Below are 19,676 nucleotides of genomic sequence, written 5' to 3'. Positions count from 1 at the left end.
GAGGATATCCAGTCTTGGATCCAACAGGAGATTTTGGCTTAAAACAAACGAACGAAAAACAGAAAGGCTTCATATATGCAATCAAGTGTGCTACAATAGATAGCTTCCTGAGGCTGACTCTGGCTTTGTTGATAGATGGATTGGATAGCCCGGCTCTGTGTGAGTATATGATTGTTTGGGGGTATTAATGGGTGGAAACTTTGAGAATTTCTTTCCTGATCCCAAAGGAAATTGGCATATGAACAGAAATCTAAACATGTCCCTATGCCCCTCGTCAAGAGTCACTTCACACTTCAAGCAGCATTTCAGACAGTGCTAACAGCTATCTCTCACCTCCCTGGTGATCCTCATTTGAGCTGGCAGCACATGCTCTCATATCTAAATGACCTAGTTGCAGAGAGAGCCTGTTGCATTTTCAATATAGTAACTTTATCTATAAATTCCAAAATCCTCTAAAGGCCCCCTAGGGTGTTGCTTCATTGGTGACCAAACACACTCTATGTTCAATAAATAAAAGTCAAAGTTTTATTTTACCTGAGAAGGAGAGATGCTGATACACAGAACAGTGACCGAGCAGCTTCCATGGGTGCCAGGCACCAGAGCGAACTCTGGGAAAGATATTCTTGAACTCATAGCCCCTTCCACTTCCCAATCCTTATTCTGCAGTATGTTATTATAAGACTTTCAACTAAAATTCATCTTGTCTCCTTCAATCCATTTCTCTCCCTTTCAAATCACTGAATTATCTGTTGACATTTTTCCAATTTTCATTTCTATTAATTTCATTTCTAATAATTGACTCATTAATTAATTTCATGTATTTGTTTACTTTAAATTCTTGAGAATTTCATCCACGAGTACTCTATTTGCATTATTTTCAGCTCTCTCTGACATCTTCAACCCGTTTGTTTCCTTCTCACTTAATCTCAAATTCATGATCTTCTTAGACCTGTACACACACACACACACACACACACACACACACACACACTTCCTGCTGAGTACATTTGGTGCTGCTTTACTTGGGATTGGATAACTCACTTGGAGCAGATTCTCCCTCTCTAGGGAGCCATGAATTGCTGTATCTTTAGGGGTAGAGTCTTGTGAGATGTCTGTGGCTTTCATCAGAACCACCCAAGTCTGAATTTTGTCAGTTCTGTTCATCTCAATCAACACGAAGCAATGCTTGTATCATTAGTCATTAGTCATCTCTCCTTTTTGGCTGCATTCTCTTTTAAAGGCTTGTACCTTACTCTCCTGTCTCCCCTGCCACTTCCTCTCAGCAGTCTTTGCTGGAGTCCCCTCTTCTTTCCCTGATACCTAAACACTGGCACGCAGCTTGTTGGGGTCAGCACACAAGTTCCCTGTCTCAACTCTGGCTCCAAATACAATTGCCATATTTATGAGTCTCCCCTGCCACCTAGCATCCCCTGGTTGTTGCCTAGTCATTATTCTGTGTAATTATGCAGGTTCTCTTTCAGTGTCTCTCTTTTACAGATGAAATAAAAGCTAACCAAGCTTGACTTCTACTTATTGAACATCTAGTTTATTTCTCTAGCTCCCATGCCCAGGTATAGGGACATATCCATTTACCATGTTTATTTATGTATCTAAAACACTAAGCTCTAGAAATATTTACTAGTCACTATTGGCACAGGTTACTCATCTGGGTCACCCCTGATCTCTACCTCTTTCTCTCAACTCCCAAGTCATCAGTGGGCTTCAGCTCCATTTTTAGAACATATTCAAGACTGAAAGAGTCTCACCATTTCCCAGCCAACCTCCATAATCCACACTATCACTTTGAAGCTCTTCTGACTAATGTCCACCATTTTTTTCTGTCAACAGTCTTGCCCTCCATGTACACCAAACAAGCCCCTGACTTAAGACTTGGCAGTCCCTGAGCTTAGAGCGATGGCTCCCAACCTTCCTGATGCTGCGACACTTTAATAGAGTTCCTCATGTTGTGGGGATCCCCAACCACAGCTTTCTTTCACTGCTACTTCATAACTCCAATTTTGTTGTGGTTATGAATTGTAACATAAATACCCAACAAGCAAGAGAACTAATATGTGAACCCTATGGGGATCTCAACCCAAAGGTTGAGAACTATAGGTCTAGAAGAAAATTGTTTATATTCTCCTAAAGACCCACTTTGTAGGGTACTGCAGACAATTTTTTTGTTCTGTCCTTCAATACTCTAATGAAGATTCCACCACTAATCCCTTACTCATCTCAGTTGCATTTTTCTTCTTGTGCTCTCTCTTCCCATACCAGGGGACACATTTTTTTTTATTGCTAGTGCATAGATAGAGCCCTGCATTCTATCACCCCTAGGAGCCAAGGCTGTGCTTAGTGCTCAGTCTATAGCACCTAGATGCACACAGGCGTGCTGCAGTACTCACTACCTGAGAGACACATTGATCTGCCTCTCTCTGACATCTCTGTGTATTACATCATTTCTGCCCAATCTAATAAGTCCCTCTTCTCTACAAACATAGGCCTCTTTAAAAAAGAGTAGCCAAGGGTGTGGAGAGCTGGCTCGGCAGTTGAAAGGTTAGGAGCACTTGCTTTTCTTGCAGAGGACCTGAGTTTAATTCCTAGTACCTATGTTGGGCAATGTACCATCATCTGTAACTCCAGCTTCAAAAGATCTGACACTCTGGCCCGCATAGGTACCTGCATACACATGGTGTACATGAAAGGCCAGAAAATATTCCATTTCTGTGCTGGGCCCTTTTGGGACTCTGAACTACATCCCAGCCCCCAGGATAAGCTGAAGGTGATGGGACCCCTTTTTAGAGGATACAAATTTGCTTACTGCAGCCTGTTTCCCTACCAGTAGTCATATAGAAAATGTTGACTACCCAACTTTTCCTATCAGTTGGATAATACTTCAAACAGCTGCTGTGGTTGGCAAAGGGTCAGCTGATGTTTGGAGAATGTAATCAGGGGTGCTGTTGCTATTTCCCTTAGATACTAATAGCCTATCAGAAACTAACAGCTGAGCTTTACCTCACCATTAGACAATTGTGGTATAGGATAAGTAATTTTGTACTTTGAAACTGCAACCTTGTGACTGCTTTGTGGTTTTCGTCTTCATAAATCCCTCCTAATAGTAGATGTGGTCCTTCTCCCTCCATCTGCTGTGTCAGAGACTGTGAGGCAGAGGACCCGTGTTAGCCCGTACTTGATAAACCATGCCTTGCTTTTGCATTCGTAAGTGTGGTTCTATAGTGGTCTTCTTGGGGTTCCTAGGACTCAGGCACAACATACACACCAAGAGACATGCATATATTCACATAAATAAATGTTTAAAGTTTTTTATGTGAGTTAAATTACAGCAATCAGCAGGTTAAAAACAAAAACAGATATGAGCTGTTATGTATTATCCTACCTGTGACCACATGGAATAAAGCAGGACAGAACCCTAAGCCTCCCAAATAGGCAGTAAAGGAGGTCAAACAAAAACCTTAGGGAGACCATTGCAGCTAAGCCCCCAACTCACCCTATCCATATTTAACCTATTGCTAGTTTCTTGCAATTCTCCTACAGGTCTCTAAAGACATATCCCACCTCTCCTGTCCTGCTGTTTTATGGCCTTGACTTTAGAAAGACTTCTCTAAAGGGCAATCTTGTTGACCAACAAGAAAACATTACCCGACCTAATGTTACCATCCTACCTTCAGGCCCTTATGATGGACATAGAACTTGGTTGAAATCAATAAGGTGGAGTTCATATGTCTTCCATGGGGATTACTACTGCTGTATCCAACACGTGTTTAATCCCAGCACTCAGGAGACAGAGGCAGCAGATCTCTGTGAGTTCAAGGCCAACTTGGGCTACAGAACGAGTTCCAGGACAGTCTTCAAAGTTATACAGAGAAACCTTGTCTATAAAAAACAAGAACAACAAACCACTTGCTCTCCAGGCCTCTAGCCTCCACTCTCCTTCCTTGCTCTCCTGTGATACATTGAAGATTCGCACTTGGGTCACAATCATTCTTCCTGCAGCCTTCAGCCATTGTAACTGCAATGTTCCCTCTGGTGACTTCCCTGATACCTGCACTACCAGTTATCTGACCTCAGTTTCTCTAAGAACCTTCTTCTTTGTCTAAGCTATATGATACCTTTGTCATTAGCACAAACCTGTCACGCTCTCTAATCCAATAACACTAGAGAGCATGATTTCTGATTCCAAGTATGTGTGTTTCCAGTTTGCTTGCTTAGATGGTCGATCTAAAACACACATTGACTCTGTTCTCTTCTTTGTTAAACTATCATTTGTTTCATGTGTATATAATTTCAACATCAAGCCAAGCATGGGTACAACTGGTGAGATTCTAGGGAAAAAGCATTCTCTTTGCCCTCGATAAGCCTGCAGTCTGGATAAGGGCGGTATTAAACAGACCCTCTCTAGTCACATGACTTTCTGACCATTCTTGAGCAGATCAGTGTAGGCACTCTCTCCTGCTATAGCTGTAAAAGGCTCGCCTCCTTCAACCTTGAACGGAGTAGCTCTGTAAAGAAGCCATCCCATCCTGACTTGAAGTCTATAATACCATCATGCAGATGATTTATTTGTGTCTCATCATAACTGCTTTGCAGCAATGAAGACGTGGTACTTTGCACAAATTACCTAAGGGTCCTTCTGTATTTTGCTTACTAGCATAGAAGGTCAATGAGGTCTTGGCTATGATCTGCTTTTTTTTATCCACATATCTCCAGGGCTAAGGAAACTTTCACACAGTAGGAGTGCTTTTAATATATACATTCTCACTATGTGGCCTAAGTTGCCATGTTTCCCAGGTTCTGGACTACAGAAGTGCACCATTATGCTGAACTCAATAAGAAATTCTTGAATGAGTAAGTTAATTAATTAACATTATTTCACCAAAGGTTTCCCTGGAGGCAACATACACACAACCTTCTGCAATTAATTAATTTTTTTCCTATAATGGAGTATTATGTGGTAAATAAATAAATTGAGGAAAAAGTCCTCTGTCTTTCTGATGCATGTCAATGGCCAAATATCTATAACCAAAGTTACTCTAGTGGAACATTCAAGAAAGCAACATGCAGAAATGCAAAGAATTCAGAGAAGAGCATGGGCCTCTTGGGCTTCAGTTCAGCTGAGCAGCGAGAATCTGGAATCTGTTATGGGGAACCATTAATATAAAGTTGTTCTTCCCAACCCTGGGTCCGAAAAAAAGGGGAGGAGGGAAGGAGTTTGTGTTTTGTAGGTGGGGAAGAGTGAACAGAGAAGATATAATCACTGTTGTAGGAAAGTAGGGGGAGAAGACCATCCATCTCGGAAAAGGAAGACTTCATATTAAGGGCTCAGGACTGCATGGCAGTAGATAGGCTCGGCTTGCAATGATATCTAGGAAGGTCATATAGCCCTATCGAGAGGTTGGAGTCCCTACAGTAGGAACCAACTTGCTATTCTTCTCAGTTCCTTCTGCCTGTCCTGGTGCTGGTAAGAAAAAGCATTGTCTACTATTTGGAAGATGAAGTATGCCAAAAATCACAAGACACATAGTGAAGCTGAATGAAGTCAGATAATGAAAACCACAGCCTGGAGTCTGGCAACTTCTTTTCATATCTAAAGCTGTTAAAGTGTGAAACGGCCTAATAATAACACTCAGAGCAGAGGGCACACCATTGTGTGGGTAAATGACAGTATTTAACATAAGGAAAAAGAAATCAAGTCAGAGTACAGCCCCATCAGTCCTGAGAATCTGGGCTGTCCAGGTTTGTGTATGGAAAGGCAGGCTGAGACACGTGGCAGAAGATACACACAAGCCGACTCAGCTAGAGAAGTGGGGGAGGCTGCAGCTACAAGCTCAGGGCTATGGCCTATGCTCAGAGATGCTCAAAGTATTTAAAAGAGTCTGAGGTCCCAGGCAAGGGATGGGAATTACCTGGGGTTATTAAACCTGAGCACCACGAACTATCTGGGCACAGCAAGGGGTGAAAAGCAGATTATCAGGTAGTCAGAAAAGACTACCAAATTTGATTTGATTTGAATTTTGCCTTAGTTATGTAATTATGCCTAAAGCCTATATCCCTGCATTTGGTTCTAAAATAATAGGGAGGCCTATGGATTAAGTATAGCTATAAGAATTAGGTAGTGACAACTCATGTCAAGTGAATAACCAACCCACCATACAACAATGACTCTCAACCCTGAGCAGGCTTCATAATTGCCTGGAGGGCATGAAAACACAACCCCTTGGGCTTACCCTCACTGATTCAGTAGGTCTGGAATAGGGACAGGGTGCAGTTGGTGTCAGGAGCTGTCCTGGGTCTGTTATGAGAACTGGTCCCTTAGCCCAATATCTATATTCTGGATGTACACTGCCTTGAACTGAATCCAACCAGCATGGGGCTGCCGACCTTGCCACACTTGTTTGACCTTCATAAGCCTCATTTAAATGAGAAAAGACAATATGCTCTCTTTTAGTGGAGTAGGCTAATAATAAAACCCGTCTCTCACTGTTGTCATGAAGAACAGACACCACACGCAAATGGTTAGAAGCAAGCCTAGCACATTTTTAAGCATCTGTAAACTGCCAGAGGTTGTTATTACTGAATGTTGGAAAGTCTGTATGTTAAGTAGACTCTAGGAAACATGTAGTCATTGCAGGTCAAGAAAAGATTCAGGGTCCCTAACTGACCCTCCATGATCTATGGGAGATGCAATCCAAGATCCCCAGATGATGTCCGAAGCCATGGACTGCTTTGAATTGTATGTTATATAGATTTCTTCCCTATAGACACATAACTATGACGAAGTTTAATTTATAAATTGAATAAAGGTAGAATAAGAAGCTTAAGTGATAACAAGGTAAAGCCACTTTAGCTGTAGACTGTAACAGAATCAGTAAAACAGCAGCCACTTTCTCAAGACGTCTTACTATCCTGTGCTCAACTCACCCAGCCATGAAGTAAGACGGTGTGAGATGGGATAAAGTGATGCGGGGACACAGACGCTGTCAGGTCAAGGTGGCTGTAACTAACCATCTTACCTGGACACAAGAACAGTGACACCACTGTAGTTGATCTTGCATCCAGGGGGCCACTGAGTGACTAACAGAATAGGCAGGTGGTGTCTACATGGCTATGCTCGACAAAGAAAACATTTATGTCTCAGGCAGAACAAATTTGGATGGCATGAAGCTCTGTCATACTACTCAGAATGACAGACAATTCTAAACTCACGCTTGTTTATTTCTGGAGATTTGCCATTAATATTTTTAAACTAAAACTGACTTCAGATAACCCAAATCACAGAAAGCAAGGCCACTGGTTAGGGAGGACTTCTATAGAAAGTCAGTACTGTGCGCATAAAGACCTAAGGCAAAAGGGCCTTGTGATTGTCAGTACTTGGTGAATCCTAAGCCTCAACTAGTCAAGTGAGATCCTTCTCATGAGCCAACTGGTGCTGACTGTCATGTGGGTCTCTTCAGAAAGGGTCCTGCTGCCTGTAGGAGCCTCCATTTAAACTAGACATCTCTCTTACCGAGTCATGTTGATTGGTATCTGCAGCAAAGACGATTCAATCTCCTTGCTTTTGTTTCTTTATTTGTTCCATAAAAAAAAACAGTTCTGCTTGGTAACAGTCACCAAGCACTAGCATAAATAGCTGAAGACTCAGGAGAGCGTGGGAGAGTGCGCTGTTAACGGTGTCTGAATTCAGCAGACATCTGATTCTACATTTTTTTCAAGGGTTTTTCAATAATTGGGTAAAACCACAAACAGCGCCTGTGGTGTGCACTTCTGCCCTTGGTTTCTAGACTGAGGCGTGATTGCATATGTTCTCAATTCGGGCACATTGAACTCATTAATTTCTCCACTAGTCTTTTTATGATTTTTCTCCTCTTTGAAGTAGAGAGTTGCACAGATAAGATTGCTTTAAATCAGACCATAAATATTAATCTTACAAAAACCCTTATTGACAGTGGCAAACTTTGCCCTTACTGTGTCCGTCTGACTGTAAATTTATAGTTAAAAAGAATTATGGAGTTAAAAAGTAATCTATAAATGTCTCCCTCCATTTCTTCTTCTCCACCTCGTTTTGCATGCCTGTGCTCAAACCACTTGATGAATGAGTTTCTGGATCACTTTCCCCTACCTGTGAAGTGTTGCCACGGTTTGATTGTTATCATGGGTTATGAGCCTCTCTATGCATCAGAACCAATACTGCATATTCCACTGGCTTTGAATATGAAGTCTTCTCTAAATATGCATTCTTTACTTCTCTGACCACTGTAGTACCTGTTTCAGGAGTAATTTACTGCTCCTTCTGGAGTAGCCACTTAGGGTGTCATGGGCATTTTGAGTAAAGCTTCATGTGTTATTGGAAAGCAACGAAGCGTGAAGAGAAGGTCAAGTAATTACTTTTAAATACTATCCATTTTGGCAATTGAAAATTCCACTTATTAGAGTTGGAATTTGAATTCCCTCCCCTTCTGTTGTTGTCTAATGAGTCAAAGTACTGAAGAAGGGGCTAGCCTAGGACATGGAAACTAACCATGAGGTATTTACAATATTATATGTTGGCCAACCACAAGACATGCATGATACAATGTGATGGCTAAACACAAGACATTGATAATATTATATGCTGTGATGGAGACAGGTACTTTACATGGGAGCATGTCCCAGTCATGCTGGCTGTGTATGGTTATCTCAGTTTCCCAGAGGAAGAGTCTTAAGATTTGTTATTTTGGGTTCAGATCAGAAGAGAGAACAGGCCCTTTTCTTAGTAATCTCCTTAGTTGACTTGGAAATTCTGATATGGTTATCATTAAAAAATGATGCAAAGGTGACAGAGATGCAGTGCAGTGGCAGCAGTCCAGCATGTCTGAATTCTAGTGCTAACCTTGATAATGGAAAAAAAAGAGTCCTAAAGCCATGGAGATGAGCGTACATGAATTTTGGGCCTATGAGATAGCTTAGTATCTAAGTAGAGTTTGCCACCAAGCTTAACCACCTGATATGAGACCAAAAGTCAACAACTCCCTATAGTTGTCCTTTGAGATCGATGTATGTTCAATCACACACACACACACACACACACACACGCACATACACACACATTCTCTCTCTCATTCACACACACATATACAATAATGCAATAATAGAAGAATTGAAATGGTGTCTTCCTCTTTAGTCACTGAGATTTGATTTTGTTTTAAAGTATATCAAAAAGAGGTTTATTTTGGCTTTTCTTTGAGACATAGTTTCAAAAATATCTCTAGCTAGGTCAGAACTCACTATGTTACCCATGCTTGCCTCAACATTGTGGTGATCTTCCTGCGTCTGCCTCGCATGTTGCTGGGATTGCAGGCATGCACATCCATGCCAGATTGTATTGCCAGCACCATATACTCCCTCACTTTACTGTCTCTTGCAGGGCCACTGGCAGAGGCATTGGAGATGAAACAAAATAAGACAAGTAAGTCAGGACTGCTCCTGGACTCCGTGGCCTCTTAGATAACTAAAAACGTCAGTCCTTTTGGGGTGCCTGGAGAAAAACCATCATCCCTGATTGGAAAAGGGTGAAATTACTTAAGGATCCCAATGAAAGGGGTGAGCTCTGACTCTGGAGTCTTGCTAGAGGCCTTCAAATTAGTATGTTGGTCTTGAAGCAAGAATAGGACTCTTCACTAAAAGGGTGGCCTTAGGAGAGAAGGTAAGAGTCACTGAGAGGGCTTCCTATATGTGCCTGCTGGCCTGTGTTGTTGGTTGACAGTGCTTGATAAACTAACGGGGAGGGGCTGTGTCATGAAAACTCAATGTACCCATTCCAAGAAACAAGAATTAATGGAAGAAAGTGGTACAACTTCAGGCATGGTGGCCAGCACCCAGCCCAGCATGACCCACTCAGTGAGAACTAAGTGGCAACTTTCTCCAGCTGGATCTGTCCTCCTTCTTTCATGGAAATGAATTCATGTTTTCTTTTTTTTTGACAAAGCCTCAGAGAATGAAATGATACTCCAGACAGCATCTCCATACATATTTAAAGAGCCCACCGCAGAATGCACAAGGCACAGGGTACCTCACACTTGTCCCCAGGAAGCAGATACATGGGTTAGATGCCCAGGGCACCCCCGTATCCACTTTTGGGACAAAGTCACAGACAAAGTCTCCTACTTCTCGTCACTTTCCTCGATTCTGGCTCTGGAGGAGAAGCCAGACAGAAGGCTGGCAGCTTTCAGCAAATGCCCCAGGCAGGGTGCTGGCCCGAGATGTAGCAAGAAGACTAAACACCAGTTCTCTGCATCCCTCACCATCCTTCTTTCTCAGAGACTTGGGTAGTCTTATGGTTTTTCGGTAGCCTTATGGTTTTAGCCATGCCCAGAAAGCTAATCACTAAATATCCCCTTCTGGTCACTACAAGAAAGATTTACAGGGTACGCTTATTAATAACAAGGCAACTCAACCATAAAGAACTTCCAAGAGTAGCCCAGAAGCAGGGTATAGAGTCATCGCGCCCCATCTCTCTCATGCTGGGTGGGTGCCATGTCCGAGTTAGGTGATGCCTTTCGCTGCCTCCCTCAGCTCCTCTCTGCTGGGAGCTTTTCTGTCTGCCATCCTAATGATCGCCATGCCACACCGGTCCTGATGCTGCTGCTGACAGGCTGCTCATTAGTGCCAGGGTGCTGCAGTCAGCCGGTGGCATGCCAGAGTTCCACTCCTGACACTTTTTCACAGAGCTGTCACAGCGTCATAGAGCCTGCCAGCCCTGGTTGAACTCAAGCTGTGATACCCCCAGTGCCAATTAGTGTGTCAGTGTCCTGCCTGGCTGGGGAGGAGGCCTTGTCACTGCTGACACCAGGCGAGCCAGTGGTCTAGAAAGGGGAGAAGGTGGGTGCCTCAGGACACCGGCATTGATAAGAACCCACGCTAAGGGTCGCTTTGCTCTCACTGCCTTGTTGACTTTAAAAATTTTCAGAAATAAAGACTACCAATCGTCCACTAGGTTTCCTTGAGCCCCGGGAAGGAAGATCTGACTGCAGGGAAAGGATGTGGAAGCAGAGCCATGTAGAGGTATCTACTTTATGTTGGAGTAAGAGGATTTCTTTGACCCAAGCAAGTGGGAGCTCACTGATTCTGAACTGATCATGGGGGAACCTGCATAAGACCCAACTAAGCCCTCTGAATGTGGGTGACACTTGTGTGGCTTGGACAGTTTTTGGGGCCACTAGCAGTGGAACCCAGTATTATCCCTAGTGCATGAACTGACTATTTGGAGACCATTCCCTATGGAGTGATACCTTGTTCTTGCTCAGCCTAGATAGATACACGGGAGTGGGGGGTGGGGCTTTGGTCGTATCTCAAGTGATATGACAGACTTTGTTGACTCCCCATGGGAGGTCTCACCTTCTTTGAGGAGTGGATGGGAGAGGGGTAGAGGAAAAATGGAAGGAGTGGGAAGACAGGAGGGAGGGGGAACTGGAAATGGTATGCAAAATAAGGTTGTTTTAAAAATAAGAAAAAGGAAAAATAAATAAATATTTTAAAATATTTGGGGCCCTCCTTTAAAAATAAAGGATTTCTTTGTTTTGAAATTCAGGAAACACACTTCTGCTCTCATGCACCCTAATATCTTTATGTAACTCTGAGAGGAAGCTTGACTTGCCTGCCCATTTCTATTTACCCACCAAGAAGGAGGAAATGGGGAGTGGGAAAGGCAGGCAGGAGAGAGGATTTAAAATAATAATTTTCTTTTACTCACTAATGAATTGCTGTTGTTTTTCTCAATCTGAGAGGGCCGGCACATTTTCTTACATATTCCACGGTCCTCCTTTGTACTTTAGGAAACTGCACTTAGGAGCCACAGATGGGAATGGGAAAGCAGTAGGTAGTGGAAGACTCAGGTTGTCCCAGAAGGACAAGGTGAAGACTATGTTCCAGAAACACACATCTCAGCAGCGTGACGGGCACCAAGGGCCCAAGTACATCAGAACCCCCAACATCAAAGCCGCTGTGAGCCTTCTCCATGTCTGTGAAAGTCAACTTGAAGAGGGGCCTCTCCTTTCAGACTAAATTGGACCACCCATCAGAGCTAGTTCCTTGGGCGGGAGCGGGGCGGGGCCTCAGGAAAGCGCTGGAGAATATGGGAAAGTAGCGGAAATGTCCTGGAGCTTCAACAGGGGTTCCATGTGGGCGAGATGGCAGATCCCCACTGTAAACACCCCAGTGAAGGAGAACCTTCAAGAGTAAGCCTGGAGCATTGCATTCGGGAGAAGAGGCATGCCCCTTTGGAGCCAGGACAAAGAGCATCGCTGTGCAGCAAGCTCACAGAGGGCAGTATCTAGGCCCCAGGGAGTGTGCATCAGTGAAGAATGAAAAAAGGAAATGAGACACAGACCCTGATCTCAAAGAACTCTTGAAACGGGGAGGTTACAAAGGAACCGGATGTGGGGCATCTCTGTTCCGTGGACTTCCTCAACGCCTCTTCCTTTGTCTTAGCGTGGGCTGTTCTTTGGGCATCTTAGATGAGGATGGAACTAACTACCCAAGAGTTTTTGTGAAAGAAAGGGGGTGAAAGCAGGTGCCCATGAACTATCAGGTGCCCAATGATTCTCGGTTCCAAAGGAGTAAAAACGTCCACAGATTCCTGATTGGATCGTCATCTGCCAGGAATGGGACAATGTAGGAATCCCAGCTGTTTCTCTAACCCCCTGACACCTCAATAAGATCTGATGCCAGGGCTGTGAGAACATGTTTCTGTGAAGAATGCAGCTGACTTTGGATATTTTCAGGGTAAACTGAAAGCGCATTCTTTCAGGCCTAGGTAAAGATGAAGGACAAACACAGGCTCCTGAGCAGGAAGCAGCCTTGGAGGAGATGCTGGTTTCCCTGATGCGGCATGTGCACAGACTGACCCTTCTGAGGACTTTGGCTTGGCCCGTCATGAAGCTAGCTGCAACTCTTTCTTGGAAGGACTCGAAATGGGAACATTTTCTTCTGAAAAAAATCAGGGCTCAGGCAAGTGCAGACAGTAAGTACACATCCTCAAAACACGTGCAGAGTAAGGACAGACACCCAGAAAACTGTGCACTTTCTCCTTGAACTCGAGGAGTGGTGGTTATGAGGAGGAGCTAGAAAAGACATAGGAAAACTACTTTGCACAAAAAAAAAATGGCTATGCCCGAAAAGCAGCTTGGGATGTCATATATTCCTCTCCATCCTGTCTGTGGGCATCTGGCATTTCCTCTACCTGATGAATGGCCTGGACAGGCTTTTTGACCCTTTTATCCACCAGACATCCACTCCTATATCAACGTTCAGGAGCCTTCCTGAAAGAGCAGTCTATATGTCTGCATTCCCTTTCTGCACAGAAGATGGTCGTGGCTGGAAACAGTCGGCCTAAAGAGGTGATGCGATTATTGTGAGTTTTCCGGGATGACTTCTGATAAACAAAACTAGGCATTTCCAAAACTTCCCCAAACCAACAGATCAGTCTAGAGAGAGAGAAAACACAATGAAGTCATCAGATTGCCCCAAGTGCCTGGATCAGCTATTCTTTGGGGAGAGTTTCATGTCTGTGTGAGAATGATTTGACTGAGACATGATCCGTCTTCACCACTGGGACAAAAGATGACAATTGCTCACTGTCTTTGGAGACTCAGCAAAGGGGCACATCATTCTCTCCGGAGCTCTAGGCCTGTCCTAGTTCATTTAAAAGAAGCACTTTCTTGGAAACATTTAGTGGGTACAGATAAAGGCCTGACTGCTAAGGGTCTCTAGCTTCAGCTCCGATTTGGCAGCAGCTCAGTGACATCTCTGATCTCCAAAGAATCATCTCCGGGAACACTGGTCCCCAGTGAGTTTTGAGGTGATTAGCTACAGCTTGGCATATCTCATCAGTCTGAAAATGGGACACCTAATCTAGGCCCCAGATCTGGACAAAGTCGTTCATCTAAATGACTCTAATCTGCAGGTAGATTCTGATCAGCCTGCTCCTCTCCCCTTGATCCATCTTCTGTTTCCATAGCAGCTAAAACCTCGGAAAAGCGGCAGCATCTGGCCCCAGCTCAGGTGAAAATCTCCTAGGACAGTGAATTGACTTCATGGGCACATAAGGAGGAACAAAGGACCCCCAAATACAGCAGAATCAGTATCAGATGAAAGGGAAGGAGAAAGGGTACAGAGAAAGAGAGAAGGGAGATATTAAATGAAATCAAGTCTGAAATATTTAAAAGATAGTGAGGAAAATGGAAGAACCAAAAAGTGTAGTAGAGACGCAGGCATAAAAGGGTTGGACAACAGAAGGTATCTGGAGGAGAAAGGTTGGAAAATATCAATACAATGACAAAGAGCTGACTGGCCAGGGACTGGACGAGAAGGAGCACCAAACTAGAGACAGAGTCTCTTGGAATAGGTGAAGGAAGTCTACCTCAGTGATAAATGTTCTGCAGTTTCGAAAGGCAGACTGGCCTAGTATCTAATAGCACTGGGGACTCAGTGACATTAAGCTGTGATAAATGGGATGAGTAGACTTGAAAAGCTATGCATCTCTCCGCCGTTACAAGTGTCCCAGGTCCCTTTTCCATCACTAATGAGCTCATGCAGGGCTGAGGTCTCCGCCCAGACTTCAGCCAGGCCACACAGAGGTCATTTCAAAAGCAGAGACTGGCCAAAATGCAAACGTTCTACCTCATGCCTTTCTTCACAGGGATGCCATTAAGAAGGATGACTACACAGCCCCCAGAGCTCAGGACAAATACAACCAAACATGTCACAACTCTGAGACCATCTGTCAGGGTGCATTGCCATGGTCTGGAAGGAAATTCCATATTTGAGGCTGTTATAGTCCAACACTGATTTTTTTAAAAAATGTGATTATGGAGGCACTACCACCTTTATGGATGGGGGCCTTAGATTCCAGTGAAGAAGATGCTGGAAACAGGAAGCCCTTAGTTATTGGGGCCTTCTGGGATATACTCGTGAAAACAGGTAATCTGTCTGGCCCAGTGGTTTTGTTCTTTCTGGGGACAAGGTACAACCAACAATGAACTACTGTGTTGATGTAGAAGGTCAGCCCCATGATCTTAGTAGAAGACAAAATAGAAGGGACATTGTACTTCAGAAATCCTACACAGACATCTGAAATGTTTCCATGAACCATACCACAGCTCATCATCTCCTTCTATCCAAACTTGCTTCCTTCCCTGTTTCTCTACAGAAGCTGATCTCAAGAGCACCCTTCATAATTTTCCTCCACATCACTCTCCTCTGAGTCTGCTGTGGGCACACACAGCCTGTAACAAATAGAAAACCTCCACAAGGGGGCATTTGGAATCCTTACCCTTGCTCTACCTAGCAATATACATGCCTTCACTGGTTCACACGTATGCATAAATCCATATATAATTACATACATCAGCCAGTGATTAGCAACAGATCTGAAGACCACTATCATTGGCCTTTGCTCATCTGCTACTGTTTCGTAACTATACTCCTTGTCATTAATCAATGAATACTACTCAATTTTCTCAACCTTAACTGGTCCATGTTACATGGTCATATGAGTTCGCAATAGCATAACTTTGTTAGTTTGGGGTTATGGCTAATTCCCCCAGTTCTTAGAACAGCCTGGATGATTGCACTTCCTACAATATTAGGGAATGAATGAAGCAATATTACGTTCATTGATCATAAATCAAAGCCACCTTAATGATAAGTGACATCTTGTCAAATCCTAGAGGTTCAAAGCCCAAACCACTGTTTGGTCCTCAGAACATCTGAACATTTTGGCAACATAAATTTTGCAATTCAGCCACGTATTATGTGATACTTGTTATCTCGGAAACATTAGAGAAAAACAACAGCAAAACCACAAAAACAGCTAATGACCAGATTTTTGGCAAGGCTGGAGAAGCAGAGACTAGGGAATTTTCTTGTTAGGAATATGGCATTGAGAGCTCTCATCTGTCATTATGTGTTTGTATTTCCTCTCTCCTCAAATAGCAGCTGGACCATGTCACCAACACAGCACTTCCATCATCATTCTCCAAGGGACCAGGGCACACAGAGCATCTTCACCACTTCCCCCCCACCTCAAACTCGTGCGAAATTAATCTCCACAAGATTGCAAACAGATATTCAGGTACACCTTCTGAGACTGTCACAGCTACGGCCACTGTGCACAGAACAATCATATCTGCAGAGTCACGAGTTGAATTCAGAATACCAGAATCTCAGAGCCCATTGGAGCCAGGAGCCAGGAACCACAACCTCCCATCCGTGTCAAACAAGACTCCTATTATCTCTCATGAGCTGCTCCTCTTACCTTTGGGAGAAATATGTCTCCAGGTTACTGTAGGCTCCGGTCTACCTGTGGCTATGCACGTGAGGCTGATGTTGTTTCCTTCATTAATGGAGATATCTGAAGAAATCTCTACAATTTTGGGAGATACTGTGGAGACAAAACAGGTAGAAGGAACATAAAAATCCTGCTGGCAGCTCTTTTCATTGTCTTAAGGTAGACGCTGACAGAAGAACCCAAAAGTTGAAACAGATGGACTACTATGCTTGTAAAAGATGAAAAATTAGAAGAATTACCTTAAATATGGAAAATAAAAATATCTTACCTTGAATTTAGCTTCCAAATTAAACATGCATACAAATCCCAGAGGAAATCAACTCCACGGCAATGCTGCAGTAACTTTCCCAATTCTACCTTCTGTCTCCACTTACACCACCCCACCACAAACACACCTCCAACACAAGTCCATGAGTCAGTCTCATTGAATTCAGAGGTGGCCTTATGTAATGCAGTTCCTAACACAGCACATATCTATATAAATAGCATGGATTCTCCCTGTTGCCTACCTGACTTAATAAGGTTCTCTAGGCCAGCATATGAGGACATTCAGAGTCTAACCTCCCCCCCCAGTCATCTCTAGTGGCCCCCACATCCACTCTTCCTTGCTTTGTCCCCAGTACACCATGTCCTTCCTGGTCCTCATAGAGGAGCTATGTCCTTCCTTATATCCTGTGTAGATAACCCTTTAAGACCAGGTCTTTGTTATTTCCTTCACCGTCTACCTGTCCCCCCTTAACAACACAAAATCAGTTCTGCTTCTTCACCCATGTCTCTGAAACATACTAGACACAAATGCTTGGGCATTCATATCAGGGAGCTATGTTCACTCCCCAACTGGATGAATATTCACCCTTTCTGTTTCAATATAAGGTCTTAAAGAAGATCTTTTTTCATTGTTCAATTTTATTTTTCCATGCATGCAGTGTTTTTCATAAAGTAAGCAAAATTGATCATTTTTAGACTTAAATCCACATTGTATTTCATGTAAAGAGGCTCTCTCTCTCTCTCTCTCTCTCTTTCTCTCTCTCTCTCTCTCTCTCTCTCTCTCTCTCTCTCTCTCTCTCTCTCTCTGTGTGTGTGTGTGTGTCCATTCCTGCACATTAAGATAGAAATAAAGAGTAAGTAATGCAGAGAAAACAGTGGGATGGGAGGCTCATTGTTCCACAACCTAGGATATTGAAGATCTAACACTGTAATTCGCAGTTGATTATTAAAAGTCAGAGTGTGCCTGTTAGGGATAGAAAGGCAATGGATACATTAATGGCTAAGCATCTGATTTGCTGACGCCTTGACATATAAATCTCTAAAGTCCCTTAGTTCTACAGTTCTAGGGAACTCTTGCAGATGTAAAAACTCTGATGTATTTTACTCACATTATCTTAACTGTAGCGTTTCCTTCTGGCAAACTCTTGGCCTAACACATCTGCCTGGCCCTTGCCCCACCCAGTTTGGGCATTAACACAGTCTTGCTTGCTTCTTGGAACACAGACTGCCTGCAGAGTGTCTACGCTGGCCTTGCAGACATCGCTTAAATGGTGCAGGTAAGTAATTTATTGATCTGTAAAGCACTCCGGGATTCTCTGCAAGGGATTATGTCACACCAACGCCATGCAATAAAATAAAAAATGATGGACTTTGCGAGCCCAGGGTGATTTAGGGGTTGTCATTGGAAGTGTACGTAAAGTACATTTTAAGTGGAAATCAGGCTGGGTAATGAATTATTCTTGCTTTGGAAGGCTGGCTGGGAGTTCATTTTCCTGGCTTCCTACATGATAGCTAATCTGCTAATCATACACTAGAGAACAATGGACAGTCCCCAAGTGGCATGGAAGGTGGAGTGGGCCAGAGCTGTCAACGCAGTAAGTATATTAAATGAGACGATCACACCTCATGCTTGGAAGAATCCTCAAGAATCGTCTCCTCCCCCACCCCTATCATTTACAAGTGGAAAGCATCCAACTCATGAAAAAAAACGTTGGAGAAATGCTTGCCACCTCTCCTAGCCAGCTTAACAGTGGAGCCTGAAGGAGGCACACTGCCCTGGAAGGAGCCAAAGGAGAAGCCGTGCTTGGTGTGGGACCCAGGAGACTACAGGCACCACCAGAGTGATGAGCGCTAAATCAACGAGTGCAGATGTTCTGGGATGGGAAGTATCATTTTCTAGGTGACAACTCATAGCACACTGTCGGCTTTCAGATTAAATTAGAGGTTCAGAGCACACCCTTGACACGAGGGCTCGAGTTCTATCCTCGACACCTCCCTGAAAAAAAATTAAATGGAGCTGGCAAGGAAACACTGTGATTTTCGCTAATTCCTGCTCATAAGAAAGACTTGGAAAAGTAAGAGATAGGCTCCCTGTATTTCATAGTTTCCATGGATACTTTCTGTACCTTACTTCCCTTAATGCTGGCTGTCAGAAACATACCAGGATTGCTTTGTTTGCTTGTATTGATTCATTCACCCATTCATTTATTCTCTTGTCAATATTCATGAGTCACATTCCATATGCCAGCATTGTGCTAAGCACTAAGAACATAAAGTCCTTATCCCTAAGGGTAATGTAATATAACAATATAAAATAGACAGGAATCCAACCTTTAATGTATTGTGACACAGAAGGATTCATCCAATGCTATGGGAGCATAGAAGTTAGATGCCTAAACTTGACTGTAGGTGGATGCTACATGACCCTTTTGGGACACGTGTCAACTGTGTTAAATTTTAGGGGCTGAGTATAAGTTTATCAAGTCTGGGTTGGAGAGAAAGAGAAGTTTGTCAAGCAAAAAGGGTGACGTAAGAAAAGCACCACTAATGAGACTTTTTGTGCCCATGTATAAACAACCATTATTGGAAGAGATTTTTCTTTAGTAGCTATGCCAAAAGGCACAAAGTGCTTGTGAACATAAACTCTATACACAATTGCATATTAGGTATTTCATGGCATGCAGCAATATACCAATCTGGTTAGCTCTCCAAGTGCTTTCAATTTGTCTGGGAGAAACAACACATTAAAAAATGTTCTATTGAGTTGAAGGCTAAAGCAAAAGGGGCCGGAAAATTATGTGTGATTGTGAAAAGAAGAATGTAGGTGATAAGGGCTGTGAGCTGGAAGGAGGGATGACCACAGTGAATGGGGGTGTCAGAGATGACTTTACTCCACATTAGCAGCAAACAAGAAAGCAGCATGCAGTGAGACCCAAGTGGGGCTGTATTACATGAACCAAGAGTACACTGGCATGAATGAGGTCGTCAAAATCATCTATGAGGTTCACCGATATACAACATCTACCAGTCCAAGGCAGTGTCCCACAGGGCTTCAGATCCTGGACCT

General features: G+C 43.4%; 1 protein-coding gene across 5 annotated transcripts in view; it reads right to left on the bottom strand.

The window, feature by feature from the left end:
- Ntm (neurotrimin) overlaps positions 1–19,676 on the bottom strand; it is a 977,299-nt gene that overhangs the window by 105,962 nt on the left and 851,661 nt on the right. For all 5 annotated transcript variants that reach the window (XM_085689785.2, XM_085689786.2, XM_087905740.1 and 2 more), the window contains exon 4: positions 16,310–16,435. In XM_085689785.2, coding sequence (XP_085545911.2) covers positions 16,310–16,435 — 126 coding nt within the window. The remainder of the gene's footprint in view (positions 1–16,309; positions 16,436–19,676) is intronic.

Source organism: Myodes glareolus, chromosome 4, assembly GCF_982192425.1.
Source record: "Myodes glareolus chromosome 4, mMyoGla1.1, whole genome shotgun sequence".
NCBI classification, from domain to species: Eukaryota; Metazoa; Chordata; class Mammalia; order Rodentia; family Cricetidae; genus Myodes; species Myodes glareolus.
The sequence above is the reverse complement of the archived record's forward strand: the minus strand, read 5'-3'. Positions and strand labels throughout refer to the sequence as shown.